Below are 16,551 nucleotides of genomic sequence, written 5' to 3'. Positions count from 1 at the left end.
ATTATGAAGCCATTGCACAGTTCACTTTTCTTAACACTGTGATATTTGTATTTTATTTTACTGTTCTTATACAGTCCCTTTTGCACTAAGTGTGTTGCTGCTAAATTGAACTGAGCTGCTAAACTGATTTTCATTGTTCCTGTGACACTAGTCCAGTGTTTTTCAACCTTGGGATTGGGACCCCACATGGGGTCGCCTGGAATTCAAATACGGTTGCCTGAAACTTCTAGTAATTGATGAAAAAAATAAACAAACAAATTTTTAAAAATTACTAATAAAACATGGTGAGTTGACAGAGACAATCCCAATCCATAAAAGACATGACAAACTGTGAAGCTGTAACTGAAGCACTGTGGCTCTGTTTATCTTTCAAATGTTCATTGTGGTCAGTTTCAGATGCTGCAGCTCTTTCATAATTCATAGTTTGAGTTCTTGTTTGTTCAGTATTAGTTGTCAGCCTTGTAAATCCAAGCTGGACTGACTGTACATATCCTGACCAAGGAAAATAAAGTTCTCACTTTGTGCAGTAATCTACACCTGGCTTTTCTGCCTCCATCCATAATAATATACATTATATAGACTAAATGTTGTCTAAAATTACTGTTTATTTGCATCATAGTATAGCAAACTATGACATGATCAAAAACAAATTAATTTTAGCAAAAAAAAAAAAGTCTCCATTTTAAATACCTGGGGTCACCAGAAATTTGTGATGTGAAAATGGGGTCATGAGCCAAAAAAGGTTGGGAACCACTGCAGTAGTCCCTTTTCCTTTGGATATTTGCAAAAAAATGTACTGATATTTACTAAATGTCAAATAAACAGAAGTGTATAATGTCGGTTTTTCCATTCAATCACAAATGTGATGATTTGTTTATTTATTATTGCAAGATAACACGAGAAGTCATTCCATAAACATGGCGACGAACGTAAATATGGTGTTGATTTACAGATATATTCATTATTATTATATATTACCCCTCTATCTTGTACTAAATTAAAAATGATTGGGTTTCCTAATGTGTCCACACATACCACGACATGTTTCTTCTTCTTCTTTGCTTGTTGTAACTTACGTCAGCATCCATTTTTGTAATTCACCTGACTGTAGTTATGAAAAAAGGTCTTTCCATTACAATTTGCGTGATATACCATTTGTGCCTGAAAAACCACCTCTTGCCGGCGCAAAAACTTTCCATTAGATACATTTTTATGCGCAAGTTATATTTGCGCAGTTTGAGGGTCAATGGAAAACAAGGTTATTCTCGTTAACGAAATGACGAAAACTAGAATTGTAAAAACATTTTCGTTAACTGAAAGAAATAAAAACTATAATTAAAAGAAAAAAACAATAACTAACTGAAACTGTATTGTGTGTTTACAAAACTAACTAAAACATATAAAAATTCTGGATAAAATTCTCTTCGTTTTCATTTTTGTCAATGTCGGATTGATATGAAAGAGATTTATTTCACTACAGCACTTTTAGCTGCTGGCACCGTATTATATTTAACGGTCCGTTACTTCTCGTCACTTGTGGTTTCCAGTCGTCTTCTGGTCCCCACTCTACCCGGAAACATGGAGACTAAAGTTGGGAGAAAGCAGCAGAGTCCTGTGTGGGATTTATTTGAGTATAACGGAGAAGACGATAAAAGATATGAAAAAAAGAAACTAAAACTAAACTAAGCATTTAGCAAATAACAAAAACTAATAAAAACTGGCAAACCTGCTCTAACAACGAATTAAAACTAACTGAATTAGAGAAAAAAAAGTCAAAACTAAATAAAACTAAACTATGATGAAAAATCCAAAACTAGTAGAACCTTGATGGAAAAGCAACTAGTGACAAAGATCTATTCTATTCTATTCTATTCTATTCTATTCTATTCTATTCTATTCTATTCTATTCTATTCTGTTCTGTCCTATAAATTTCAGGCATACCAGTTGTTCTTTTTTTTCCTATTATTTGATTTTTGTGTATTGTTTAGCATTACTATTATTATTTTTCTATTGTTTGATTTTTTTTATTTGTGTATTGTAGACTGTTTATTATTATTATTATTATTATTATTATTATTATTATTATTATTGTTGTTGTTGTTGTTGTTGTTGTTGTTGTTGTTGTTGTTTCATATGTTTTGTATTATGTCTGTGTCTGAAATAAACTAACCTAAACCTAAAAAACCCCTATTCTATTCTATTCTATTCTATTCTATTCTATTCTATTCTATATTTTCCATAAGAGTTGGTGACAGGACTGGGCTTTTCTGGCAGGTGATGGACTGAGCTGCGTTCATTTATCCAACATGCATTGACACAAAGACATATCGCACACTGTTAGGGACCAAGCAGCAAGGTGACTAGGAGACAGGACTACAGTAAAGTTTCACAAAATGGGTTTTTATTCACCCAAAGTTATTCAACAAAAAAGGTTACAAAGGATAATTTTAACAAATACATATATAAAAGAGGTCAACGTAACAAACTGGGCTCAAAAATAACAGCAACTAAGGCTAGAAACACAAAATGACTAAAACTGGCCCAACAAAATGAAACAAAGGGGAACATATATAGTGGTTTGAACCAAGAAACAAACAAGGGGAAAACGAAATAAACACGAACTAAAACTAAATATAACTGAAACCCTTACAACACTAAGTCCCCCCATGCCACCACAGCCCATGGTCTCTTCCAATGAGGCGGCTGCAGTATACAGGGTGGGGAAGCAAAATTTACAATATTTTGGGGCAGGGATTGAAAGACAGTGTATGACCAATTAGTTTATTGAAAGTCATGAGAATTTATTTGCCACAAGAAAATGTACATAATAGAAAATGTTTTTATTCTATGTGTCCTCCTCCTTTCTCAATAACTGCCTTCACACGCTTCCTGAAACTTGCGCAAGTGTTCCTCAAATATTCGGGTGACAACTTCTCCCGTTCTTCTTTAATAGTATCTTCCAGACTTTCTCGTAATAGTTTTGCTCATAGTCATTCTCTTCTTTCCATTATAAACAGTCTTTATGGACACTCCAACTATTTTTGAAATCTCCTTTGGTGTGACGAGTGTATTCAGCAAATCACACACTCTTTGACGTTTGCTTTCCTGATTACTCATATGGGCAAAAGTTTCTGAAAAGGTATGGATAATAGTGTTAGGTATGATTATGACATCAATATATGTTTGGTTTCAAAACAACTGATGTAGTGCCTGCTGAGAAAAAACAACTAAATGTTCATTGTAAATTTTGCTTCCCCACCCTGTATAAGTCCGCTCCGCCCTTATCCATGCCTTTTCCACCTCCGGATGTGCCAGGACACGTCACACGGTAACTCAAACAGAATCAAAAATTAACCCTTTCATGCACAGTGGTCACTCCAGTGGACAGTTCCTCTCCAGCTGTCCTCTTGTATATTCATGGGTTTTGTTGTTTTAGTTCCATATCAGCCAAGACAGTGGATGCTTATGCACCATCTCATACACTGACATTCATACCATTACTGTAACTTTGCTGTTCTTGATAAACCTGATCTGCACTAACATGTTTGAGTGTAAATCAATTGTTATTTGTTGGACAAAAAGGTTTTTTTTTTTTTGCATATTTTCTCAATGAAGTGAGTAATAACTAGCATTAGAATATGTTAAAATGTGAGAAAACATCACATTAGCTGCATTAAAAATGTTTTTATTTCATTGTTTTCATCTCACTTTCTGATGTTGGGTTTTAAACATGTTTCTCTACTTCAAAAATTAAATGCATGGACATTATGTAACTCCATGAATATAGAATTATATTTGTGCCAGTTTCTTGAGCGAGCAATGATAGATTCTGAGCACACAATTAGAGATTTTGAGCACATAAAAATATATTTTACGAGCACATCAATTATATTTCAAAAAGAAATCACGTTTGAGCAAACAAAAATCAATATTGTGCTCCATAAATGCGTTTGCATGTTAGTTTTACTCATAATGTTCTCTCACAAATTCTTTCCATGGCGCACAAACAGACCGCTGCGCTCGCTCACTTTCCCCTTCCCTCTCTCTGCGCGCTCAGGTTGTCGTGTCCGCACGCTCAACTTGACACACACGTTACAATTGTGCTACAAAACCAACCAATCGGAGAGCTTGTGGAAGTACACTCTGATTGGCTGTTCGCTCTCCAATTAGCTCGCTAGTTACATTTACCCGAAAAAAAGCGCTCGATGAGACAGACACGGACCGGAAGAGGAGGAATTGATTCAACACAAACTTTGGTCAGTATTTATTATTATTATGATTATTGTCTCGGGTAAATGTAACTAGCGAGCTAATTGGAGAGCTAACAGCCAATCAGAGTGTACTTCCGCAAGCTCTCCGATTGGTTGGTTTTGTGGCACAATTGTAACGTGTGTGTCAAGTTGAGTGTGCGGACACGACAACCTGAGCGCGCAGGGAGAGGGAGGTTGAGCGAGAGAGGGAAGGGGAAAGTGAGCGAGCACAGCGGTCTGTTTGTGCGCCATGGAAAGAATTTGTGAGAGAACATTTTGAGTAAAACTAACATGCAAACGCATTTATGGAGCACAATGTCAATTTTTGTTTGCTCAAGCATAATTTCTTTTTGAAATATAATTGATGTGCTCGCAAAATATATTTTTATGTGCTCAAAATCTCTAATTGTGTGCTCAGAATCTATCATTGCTCGCTCAAGAAACTGGCACAAATATAATTCCATACATGAAAAGAAAAAAACAACTCAATCACATTGTTTTTTTCATGCCTAAGGAGGAATAAAAACACTCAAGTAAAAAGTCTTGACGAAGGTTGTCATAGTTCATGCATGAAAGGGTTAATATAACAAAACAAATAACTTAATTGTTACCCTACATTGTCAATATATGTGCACCTATATCACAAATGTAAGATTAAAAAATAAAGATATACAAAATAAACTAAACTGTGTATGTTAAACGATTGACTGCAAATGAACTATGTGCTGCAAACCAAACTTCTACAAAATAATATGACATGAAACTAATATGATGATGGTGTGTTGGTGAGGATATTAATCTTGTGTGGCTGTGTCCATCACACACACACTTGCCTATATGTTCATGTAACAACAACAGCAGAACATCATCACTGGGTAACGGTGGGAGTCTGCAGGGCACAACTCCAGACGCAGCATTTCACCATCTCTCTCAGCAGCTGGTGATCAAAACAATCAGATATGGTTGGGAAACTCACTCTGCTTTTCTCTCTCCGTCTTCTCCTTTCATTACCCTCCCAGTAACTTGATTCACGTCTCTATCACAGTTTAATGTAGATGATAGTCTGTTTTCACACGGTGGGTAAAGATGACTCACAGTCTAGTACATAAACAGTGGTGTACGGGCAGAATGGAAGTTTCTCTTAGACGCCCGCTGGTGTTTTTTATATTGCTGACACAGAAAGAAATGTAGACTGAGCAAAAACAAGCAAAAAGACAGATGATGTACGCCTTTTTTACATAAATTCTGAAATGACAACAGTTAAACAGGGATGGAAACGTCACATATGGTCCATTTATTGGAAACAAATAATGGGTACGACTATGACTACGTGCAGTTAAGTCATGTTGGACACTACCTAAGCCAAATCAATGTACAAATCAATGTGGATTGATTTGGACACTGATTTGACAGGAATATTGCTGTTTCTTTTTTTTTAATAATTTGAATGTTTTTCCAATTTCATATTAACATAGGATAATAAAAGTGATCCAGAATAATGCTAAATTGTATATTTGTTTTTACTGGAAAATACAAAACGTCCTTATAAAACAACATCTCAACACCATACCCATGCACTTCAATCTTCCACAAAATCCCAGAATGCAAATGGAAAGCTGTCAAGGAGAAAAAAAAAAAAGGGAAAGGGAAGAAACAAAAAAAAAAAATCACTGAATTAGGGATTCATAAATGGAGTGGACTCAATAATGATAAGCAAATAAGTTAATAATAAATAGATTGCTTATGCTGTTTTGGTGTCACCCAGTTCAGTGTTTCCATTGTTATGCATGTTGGTTTCTGAGTAATGACTATACAATGATGAGCAACTCATTTGTGTCCTTTTGGCAACAGAAAACGGCACACCACAAGATTTTATTTCATCATATACAGGGCATACATATATATGTATATATATATATATATATATATATATATATATATATATATATATATATATATATATATATATATACATATATATATATTAAATTAATGCATTAACGTGGATTAATCCATCATCATGATTAATCTGATTAAAAAATTTGAACACAGTTATCCCACCTGCAGTACAGAATGACTCTGAAAGTCTCTGCTAATGCATTTCAGGCAGTTTGACCAAGTAGAGTTACTGTTGCACATGAGCAAATGGGCTGTTGGTCCAGTAGTGACAGGCAGCAGAACCAACCCATAAAGATGGAAGATGCTAAACAGCACCTTGGCCCTCCGGATAGGAAAAAAAAACCCAAGACAGAACAGTCGACCGACAAAGTATTACGCACACTCTGCAGGAAGGAGTTTTCTTTTCATTTGAGCACTTTCAACTTAAAATACCACATTAACATGAATCATACGTTAGTCGTGGATTCTGCTAGCACTTCAGCTAACACGTCACCCAGCTTGAAACAAACACGTTAAGTGCATATATATTTCTTTCTTTCTTGAGTCTGTTTGCTAATGCAAAATGAAACGTGATTAATATACAGGGTGTATCAAAAAAAACTAAACATTTTGAAAAATTACCCCCAGTTCTGCATTTGATAATTTTTGGAATTTTCTTTTATGGACGTCGGTAGGTAGGGGATTGGTGGATATTTGTCCAAATGTACAGACCCAGGTTTTCATGCATGAGTGAGCAGGGGCAAATTGCGCGATCCAAGTTAAAACTGGTTTGTGCGAAGTAGCGGTGGGATTTAAATCCAATCAAAGGTCATGGGAGGGGACAATGGGCATCCATCTTGTTTTCCTTTGAAAGGAAAACATTGAAAGGCAGGAACAGCTGAAACTGACATGGTGGCCAAAGTGTTAATGCTGTAACCTGGCAATTTTGTGGAAATCAAGATGGATGCCCATTGTCCCCTCCCATGACCTTTGATTGGATTTAAATCCCACCGCTACTTTGAGCAAACCAGTTTTAACTTGGATTGCGCAATTTGCCCCTGCTCACTCATACATGAAAACCTGGGTCTGTAAATTTGGACAAATATCCACCAATCCCCTACCTACCGACGTCCATAAAAGAATATTCCACAAATTATCAAATGCAGAACTGGGGGTAATTTTTCAAAATGTATAGTTTTTTTTATACACCCTGTAGTTTAAAAGTGAACATTTGATTGCGATTAATCAAAATTAATCCACAGCAACATTGTGACTAATCTGATTCAAAGTTTTAATTTTTTAACAGCACTAATATATTTATTTATTTACCAAAATGTAACTTATACCAATCTCAGCCCTCAAAATACAGAAATAATAATAATTCCATGGTTCGTTTTGACAGTAACATCATAAATCACCACCAGACACTGTTAAGGCTTTATTATTTGTGCATGTTTTCCAATCAACTGACTGAAATATTTCCACTGGGATTTGTTACCGCAGCAGATTGGTAGACTACTGCATGCTCCATTAGGGTTTGGTGACAGACAGTAGAGTGAGCTACTTTACCCTTTAAAGAGTTCTGACAGATCTGAAATATCACACAGCGCTTTGGTTGATATAAAAGTATATGACCTGCTGGAGTGATATGATCCCCAACTGCTGAGTATCAGTAATACTGCTGCTGAGTGCTGCATATCAAATTATCATACAATATAACACTGTCATAAAAACGGTTTACTGTGTGGGACATGTCTGAAATAACAGATGGCCGCAGGGGACATTAAACAACGCTTTTAATAAGAGGATGGAATATTTATACTGAAGTCGCAGGCTAAACACACAAACTGACGGAAATGGAAAAGCTGTCACCACCTCAGCGTTCAGGACATAAAACGGGAGTCCCATATTAATAAGGCAATTTCACCTGTCCCTGATGAATCGGATCTCTCACTGATCCATCGGATCTGTTTTTCTCAGTAAACACTTCTACCAAAGGCTGTGCAATTTGAAAATTTATACACAACACCATGTCGCAATAGAAAATATTAGCATTATTGTGCTGCAAATCACACCTTTTCCAGTGATATTTTTTGTCATTTTGATGACTGTGTGACCTTTTACACGTGCACAGGTGCAGAGAGGAAATTAGCATGAACGCAACACTAACAAATGAAGAAGAATGAATAGGAGGAGAGTATGTGTTACAGTCAGTGAGGTAAATCCAAATCAGTGACAGCCAATGACCAGCCACGATAAAACAAACTTACACCAGGGTTGATTGTATGAATCACTTAATAAAAGAAAATAATCAAATATGATGAATGATGACAATTATCAGATTTTAATTTGTCTTTGTTTTTGTGATGGTTGTATTTTGTTGTTCTTATGCTGTGTTCCAGGCCACCTGTAACTCATGTTTTTCCGACCTTCTACCAGTGAAATGACACTGGAATGACAGTCAAACCTGTGACTTCCCACCCGTGAACTCATACTAGATCCATTTACTCCAAGTTCTGAGTTCTGATGTCATGTACCCCGTGAAACAACAATGGCTGCCCTCATGGATGTGGTGTTTATGCAAAGTGTTTATTAAAACAAGGCATTGCTCTGACATTATTTATCTGCAAATGTTCTGCATAATCAGCAGCTGCTCTGGTGTTAGCTAGTTTTCAGTCCATTGAGTGCAAGAATAAATTAATACCAAAGACGTATCCAAATAAACAAATAACATAACATAAAAGGTAGAACAGCTTCTCTTGCCTTATGCGTCATTTTTACTCCTCTGTTTCCCTCAAATAAAAAAACAGCAAACACCTTTGGCGATAGAAATGATTGTAAATGAACATAATGTACAGTCCATCTGCTGGTTTATTTACATCTAGCTACCACAATTCCTTGTGCTCAGGCAGTTTGGCATGACTTGCCTGGAACACTACAAAGTCGTGATTTGAAGACATGACTTACAGGCTCAAAAACTGGCCTGGAATGCAGCATTAGCCCGCTTTGCACCCTGTGTTATCACTGTTTTTACGTACTTCAGCTAAAATTTCCTTAGGGGGTCAAATGAGTGGCCATTTTTGTCAAAAAAAAAGTTGTAAGAAATGCATAGAACTGTGTTGAAATAATGCTAATCCATTTGTGCACAGACTACTGATATTATTTGACAGTGGAAGCTATATTTTCAGAAATATTGGATTTTGAATAGCACGTGTATGTGAAAACTTTTGCTGATGGATGGACGTGACATTACCCATGATGCTCTGGTCAGTACCAGTACTTTATTAGTAATAAACTTATATACTTACTATTGCTAACTATCCTCTTATTCATAAATGTTAGTATTGTGGATCTAAAACAATAACAGCTGACACAAAAACACAAAATGTGGCAGTGGACGGATGTGACATGGTTGTTACAGATCCCATCATACTGATGCTCGGCAGCCATGTCACCGTTTCCACTAATGATCCCTGTGCAAAACTAGGATCAGAATTATTTATTGTATAGTTTATCATCATACTAAAGAGGAAATAACAAAATAGAATTGTTATTTCTTTATAAAAATGCTTATTATTAGAAAACTGTTGATTTAAAAAGTGACGTGTGACATTCTTAATGTATGTATTGGTGTAACATAAGCAGGATGGATCAGCACCATACTCCATATTGAACCTGTAAAAATAAAACATGTGATATGTAGTACAGAATCTGGTAAGAAAAACTGGGGAATCTAAAAGAATAGAACATTTGTTTTTCAGGTAAATTCAGTTAAAATATAACTTGGCCATTTGTGACATGAAAATATAGCATTAATTGTTATGAAATTGGACATTTTTGACCTGAAAACATAGTTCATATGACCATCAACATGTTGAACAGAACTGAAATCCTGTAAATTTGCAGAACTTGCATTTACTAACACAAAGTTCCTTTGACGATTCACTTATATTGATTTCTTATGCACAAAGACAGAAATACGACCTCTAAGCAAATTTTAGCTGACTTATTTACTTATTTTATGATTCATTTATGGCACTTTGGCCAGCTGTAAAGTTCTTAAAGTGCTCTATAAATAAAGTTGGTATGGTATGGTATGGTATGGTATGAAATACAACGTGGTTGTTTTTAAGATGCACCTAAATGGCATTGATTGAAAGTGAAGCTGATATGTAATATCTTTAAGTGTAACACCAATGACAGACACTAGATTTGGACCCTCTACAGTGTATTCTGGAAGCCTATCTTAAAATAGTTTTTTAATAAGACTTAAGGGCTAAATATATCTGCAGAGTTGTAAACTAGCATTAGCATTAGCATAGCCATCACATCAGTCACTTATTGATCTGTCATGTATGAGAATACCACTTTCTGTTTTTCCTAGTTAAAAACAAGTCCTCTAGCTTTTTTTTTTTTTTGTATTACTAGTGATGAAATAGAATATTTAACTTGCCACAGTGCACAGAGCATGGACAACCAATTGTGAATATTATGTAGCTCCTTGTAAAATATAGAATTAATAATACAAATAGAGATAGTACCCATATAGTATTAATTTGTAGACATAAAGACAAATAAATTGTGGCTGTTCCCATGACTGTTTTCTCAAAAGTTCTGTATGTGTTCGATTTATAAAATAACTTAAACTTATTTTGGAATTGTAGTCTGACTGAGGTTAGTTAGCTGCTGTTAGCTCATTAGCTAATAATAGCCAACTTATTGTTTAGGGGGGAAAAATGTAAATGTGTTAGATTTAAAAAAAAATTACTCTTATATTTTGTAACTACTAAAAGAAAGGTGAAACATTTATTTGCAATGTCTTGAAATCCCACTACCTGCTGTGAATGATTTAGAAATACAAGTGACAGAAACTCATATACTCGCACATGCTTAGAATCTGGTATAGTGACCTCACCCCTGCTCCGCCCTTTTGTCCAAATTTAGTCCCTTCGTTCTGTTCCAAAATTGAAAAATATATCATATCTAAAAGTAATAATAAAATAACTATAACATCCCAAAACGTAATTACATATTTTAAACATGATATTCACAATTTAGAATTTGTTGTAAATTTGTTCATCTTATTTTGAAAATTTCATATTCATAAAAATAAATACACTAAAACACACCCAAATTTTAAAAACTCCTTATTGGAATTTGAAAATTATATTAAATCTTTAGAATTTATCCATAATAAAAAAAAAAAGCTGTAACACCCTGGCTCTTTATAAACAATTATTTAATACTGACTGAACTCTCTGTTGTATTTATTTATTTATATTTGTTAGATCTGTTATTTTTATTTATTTATTTACTTTTTTATACTATTATTTGTATATTATGCTTTCTATCTTTCATTATTTTTCTTAAACTTATACGTTCAAATGCTTTTTCCCTTTTGACATCTTGTTGTTTGTTCAATTTTTTGTACTGTATACTTAAATGTTTTCAATAAAGTTGGGGGAAAAAAATAAAACATTTTGTCCCCTCTGGCTCCAAAGATCCAAGATGGCACACAGAACACAAACTCCTTGACTTCAAAACAGCACCCCCCCCCCCCCCTTAACACCACCACCAAAAACAGACATCACACTGGCTCCAACAATCTTTTAAATACAGTCTGTGGATGCACCATGGGATTGGACCCTTAGTTTCAGATCACATGGTGTAGCTTTAACCTTAAAAAACTGAGTTCCGTTGCTGGTCTTAGCTTTAGTCCATATCATCACATCATATGCTGCCACTGTACTCTACCAGACCCACTGTTACACAATCTTCCCCTCTCGATGGAGCAGGTCATTTGGTCCATTCCACTTACTGCCCAGTAGTGCAACAATGTACCTACCACTCATAACACTAACATCACAACCGAACCTTTAAGCTCAGCCCTCGGAACTTATTTAGTGTTTTTCTTCTGCTCTCTGTGTAACTCTTGTTTTTTTTTTCCAATGCACTGCACATGAGAGCACAATCTCTAATGCATACGACTAGAGCTGTAGTATTGATGTCTTTACACATCATTGCGGTCCCTCTGGACTATACTATGTGAGCTCATACTACTTTACCATGTTTCGGAGACCAAGTTATCCTTTTAGATCGTTATATTCTTTTTCTACTCAAGTCTCTGCTGCACTACAAAAGCGTTTCAACTACCATTTATCGCAGGGGTGTCAAACTCATGTTAGTTCAGGGGCCACATGCAGCTCAATATGACCTGAATAATATCAATTCCAAAATTTGTATGTCTCCCCCCTACTCCCCCCTTCTCCCCCTCTCCCCCAGTCTCTATCTCTATCGCTCTCTCTTTTTCCCCTTCTCTACTCTCTCTCTTTAACCCCAACTGGTCAAGGCAGACGGCCATCCTCCAGGAGTCTGGGTCTGCTCCAGGTTTCTGCCTGTTAAAGGGAAGTTTTTCCTCGCCACTGTCACCAGTCACAAGTGTTTGCTCCTGGAGGATTCTGTTGGGTTTCTGTAAATTGACTTAGAGTCTGGTTTTGACCAACTCTATATATAAAATGTCAAGAGATAACTTTTTGTGATCTGGCGCTATATAAATAAATTTGATTGATTGAGTGATTTAATTGGTTTTCCCCTGTAAGTCGCTTTGGAAAAAAGCGTCTGCCAAATGCGTAAACATAAACATAATTTCTATGTTTTAGAGTGAAAAAAGTCAAATTACTGTATGCTATCAAAATGTTTATACCTACAAAGTAGCCTTTAAAAAAATGTGGAAAAACATGAACCGTGACCAACATGAATTTTTTTGGGTTTTTTTTAAAGTGCAATTTTAACAATTTATGCCATTATTTGGCCTCAGTTTCTCATTTTCACATGTTCATTACAACTTACAGATCACAGTGGATACACAAATACACAAAACATTTAATAACAGACAGAATATTGTTACAGTGGCTCTTAATTCTCTTAAGACATATCAGATTGTTCATAATTGTTCAGGTTTTTCACGTTTTTTGTAAAAGGCTAGTCTGTAAATGCTAAAACTTTTGGGTGATTTTACCTTTTTTTTTTTTTTTACACTAAAACAAAGAGAAAAATTTGCACTTTTCATTATTTATAGGTTATTATGACAGTATTTTACTGGTCTGACCCACTTTCGATGGAATTGACCTAAAATTATTTTGACATCCTTGATTGTTAAGATCTTCAGTGTAATTTTTGCATTTCACTAATTCATCCTGCGGGCTGGATTGGACCCTTTGGCGGGCTGGTTTTGACCCCCGGGCCGCATGTTTGACACCCCTGATTTATTGTATTGCGAGTAAACATTCGCAGTCAATGGGAAATAAAGACAAATCTATTTCTGTACAATTATCACTCACCAATCTTTAAAAAAGCTCCTTGGAGTGTCACAGGCTGACGGCCCATGAAGGTTAATGGTAAGGAAGAGGTCACAAATTGCTTTATTCAATATTCGCCATTATCTTCTTCAGCTGTCAAAGCTGTAATATTGATAGCTCCTTGTTCATAAATCAAACTTCAAGCACACATGTATAAACACACACACACATATATATGAGTGTTCATCTGAGGACACTTCAGCTGGCATGGGTCCAAAAGATAAAACCCCTCCACTCGCATGCCTCTGACACAGAGAGGGAGAGAGGTGGTGATAAAGAATTGGGAGAGGACCAGAAAATCAATCAAGCCGCCATCTGGCATCCCGGCACTCTGGAGACACTAACAACTGTCTGCTTCTCCTCTGTGTTTTCCTGCGGTCCCTCTACGCAGCCCGGGGGATGGCGAAGTGACCACAGCTCAGAACAGAGGGGGGATATAGCTGTCGGATTCTGACTGATGACAGCGGAGGCAGAGAACACAAATCTGAACAACCCACAAGACTAATTCACACGAGGGAAACACTCCCTGCCTGTGCATACTCTTATCAGGGGAGAATACGCCAGTGTGTACACCCTACTACTGTTTCTCTGACCGAGAAACTTCATATACATTCAGTACACAAGCATTTTCCTCTGATATAGGGATGTACCGATCACCAGTATAACGATAAACCACGGTAAAATTGCAGACGGTTAGTATTACCGTTTAAATTCTAATTATCATGATAACCGTGTTTGATTACCACACTTTTCCGTAGAAAACACCTAAGTAAAGATCTGCTTTTATGTCAAATATTTGAGTATAGTTTTAATTTATTACAATTTTGATTTTTTCAAATTAGATTTTATTTTTTTGTGTGTGTTTTTTGTCCTTTTGTGTTTTTATAGTAAGTTAAAGTGAAAAAAATTATAGACAGATGATATAGATGAAGTTGTGCTGAAAAAAAAAGATCCCAAATATGGGTATAGTAAACATTTGTTTATATAATAAATAAAGGCAAAATCAAAAGGACTGAAAAACGTCCAAAATAGGCTCAGACCACTAAGGGTTAATATTTGAATGTTTCTGCCAACAGAAGGTACATTGTGCCTACTATTTTATTTGTTTTTTGTTTTGTTTTGTTTTTTTTTTTCAAAATACAACTTGGTTAAATTATTTCAGTGTGTGTATTAGTACTTTTTGAACATTTTGAGCACAATTTCAACAATCCCGCGATAATAATGATAACCGTGATATTTTTAGTCACAATAACTGTGATATGAAATTTTCATATTGTTACATCCCTACTCTGATATAAGAATAATTACATGCTGTTGTATTTTCTCTCCCTTCAGGCACTTGTATGGCCTCCCAACAGACAAGATGCAAATAAGATGCAGAAGAAGATCCTACAGGGTTCAAACCTTCAGTGTTTGTGCATGTGTTTGCCAGCATTGAACATTAAATCCCCTCTTCGTAATGACAACAGATGAGATGTGACACTAAAAAAACAACATACAAATCTAGAAAAAAAAAGTATAATTTAAAAACAAATATAGTTGACACCAAATGAAGTAAAATGACCTACATCATTTTACTTAAGTTCAATTTGCATTGCAAAAATGACTTCATTCAAAGCACAAGGGAATGAGACTGGAGTGCCTCCTGTTATCAGTAGTCAGGTGGTTTAGTTGAAGAGGTACTAGGTACTCACATAATGCCTGTGATCTACAGCTTTTTTCTAAGCCGCTGGTATGAAAAGAGGAGCAAGCACTCGAAATATACGGAAAAGGTTCTTAACAAAATACCTGAACATTTGTCCCACTTTCACATGACAAATAGGGAACGCAGTGCAAGAAAGGAACTCGATGAAAGGAGCAATGATGCCCTCTACTGGAAAAGAAAAAAATAACATTAAATGCCTCATTATGGCACTTGTGGAACACCAGTGAAATGCTGGAGTGTAGCTCCTAAGAGCCTCTGGGTTTACTTAAAGAAGGAAACAGCAGTTAATGTTTTTTCCAGCATCTCTCCGAGTAAAGAGAGCAAACTGAGATCATCTTTTAAAAGTGACTTCCAAACATTAGAGTGTACAAATGCCAGCATATTGTAAGTAATACTCCAGTTTCTCCTTAATTAGAAAAACAGAAAATAAAATAAGGTACACTCCAGGAGACTACCGTTTCCCAGCCACAGCATCTTGGAAAAAATCCTTCCTAGTCACAGAGTACCTGAAAAAGACTTTTTCAGTGTAGCTTGACAATACATCCAGCTTTACATTAAGCAGGTTATTGTCGAGTGTGACTTCCTGCATTTGGACCCTTTAAGGTGAAGGAAAACTTGTACAAAATCCTTTAGCAATGTTCGGTTCACCTATATCCTTCCACGGGATAGGGGTCCTGAATGAAAACAGATTTTTGGGTGGTACTACTACATTTTCTCCTCAAAGTACCACTGTTGGTGGGCATTGTCAGAGCAGGGTTGGAGTGAGGGGGCGGGTGTTCCGTTGTCAGTCTTATCTACAGCCTGAACACACTTCTGACTGCTCACGTGGTACAGGCTTCCATCCTGAAGACACACATGGAAAAACACATCATTATACAGCTGACACAAGGTAAACAATGTGATAATTATTAGTAGGAACTGGGAATAATGCCAAAACTTAAATGAGTTTCAGTGACGGTTCAAAGACAAACAGTAACTGGGTGGTTCACCTCTCGGAGGATAAATTTCTGGTCTGGTGGTAAAGGTTGTCCTCGTTTCCTACAAAGGTGTACGGACAAGTAGGTACTGATGTTGTCACCTACAATGCATCCAGCAGGTTCCCTTGTGTTATAGCGGATCTCACCATCCATGGAATACTCAAAAAACTGAAGAAAAAGACAAACAGGAGTGTGCAAGTTTTAGATTTAACTCATTCCTTCATTCAGTTTTGTTTTTAAATTGATCTGACCATCAACTTCATCCTACACATCAACCTACTCTGACCAGTTTCTGTCATTGTGATAAACGCAGATTCACAGAAACCCATTAGCCAAAGGGTCCCGCCAAAGGGACCACTCCAGCCCCTGGGATGAATTTGTG

At 36.1% G+C, this 16,551-nt stretch overlaps 1 protein-coding gene across 1 annotated transcript in view; it reads right to left on the bottom strand.

The window, feature by feature from the left end:
- Positions 1-14,989: 14,989 nt before the first annotated feature.
- galnt12 (UDP-N-acetyl-alpha-D-galactosamine:polypeptide N-acetylgalactosaminyltransferase 12) overlaps positions 14,990-16,551 on the bottom strand; it is a 34,381-nt gene continuing 32,819 nt past the window's right edge. Inside the window, exons 9-10 of the mRNA XM_030147592.1 lie at positions 16,182-16,337; positions 14,990-16,035 (exon numbers count right to left, since the gene is read on the bottom strand). Of these exons, the coding sequence (XP_030003452.1) occupies positions 15,898-16,035; positions 16,182-16,337 (294 nt within the window). The 3' untranslated portion in view covers positions 14,990-15,897. The remainder of the gene's footprint in view (positions 16,036-16,181; positions 16,338-16,551) is intronic.

This window comes from Sphaeramia orbicularis, chromosome 11, assembly GCF_902148855.1.
Source record: "Sphaeramia orbicularis chromosome 11, fSphaOr1.1, whole genome shotgun sequence".
Classification (NCBI taxonomy): Eukaryota; Metazoa; Chordata; class Actinopteri; order Kurtiformes; family Apogonidae; genus Sphaeramia; species Sphaeramia orbicularis.
Note: the sequence above shows the minus strand (reverse complement) of the source record. Positions and strands in the feature narration are given on the sequence as shown.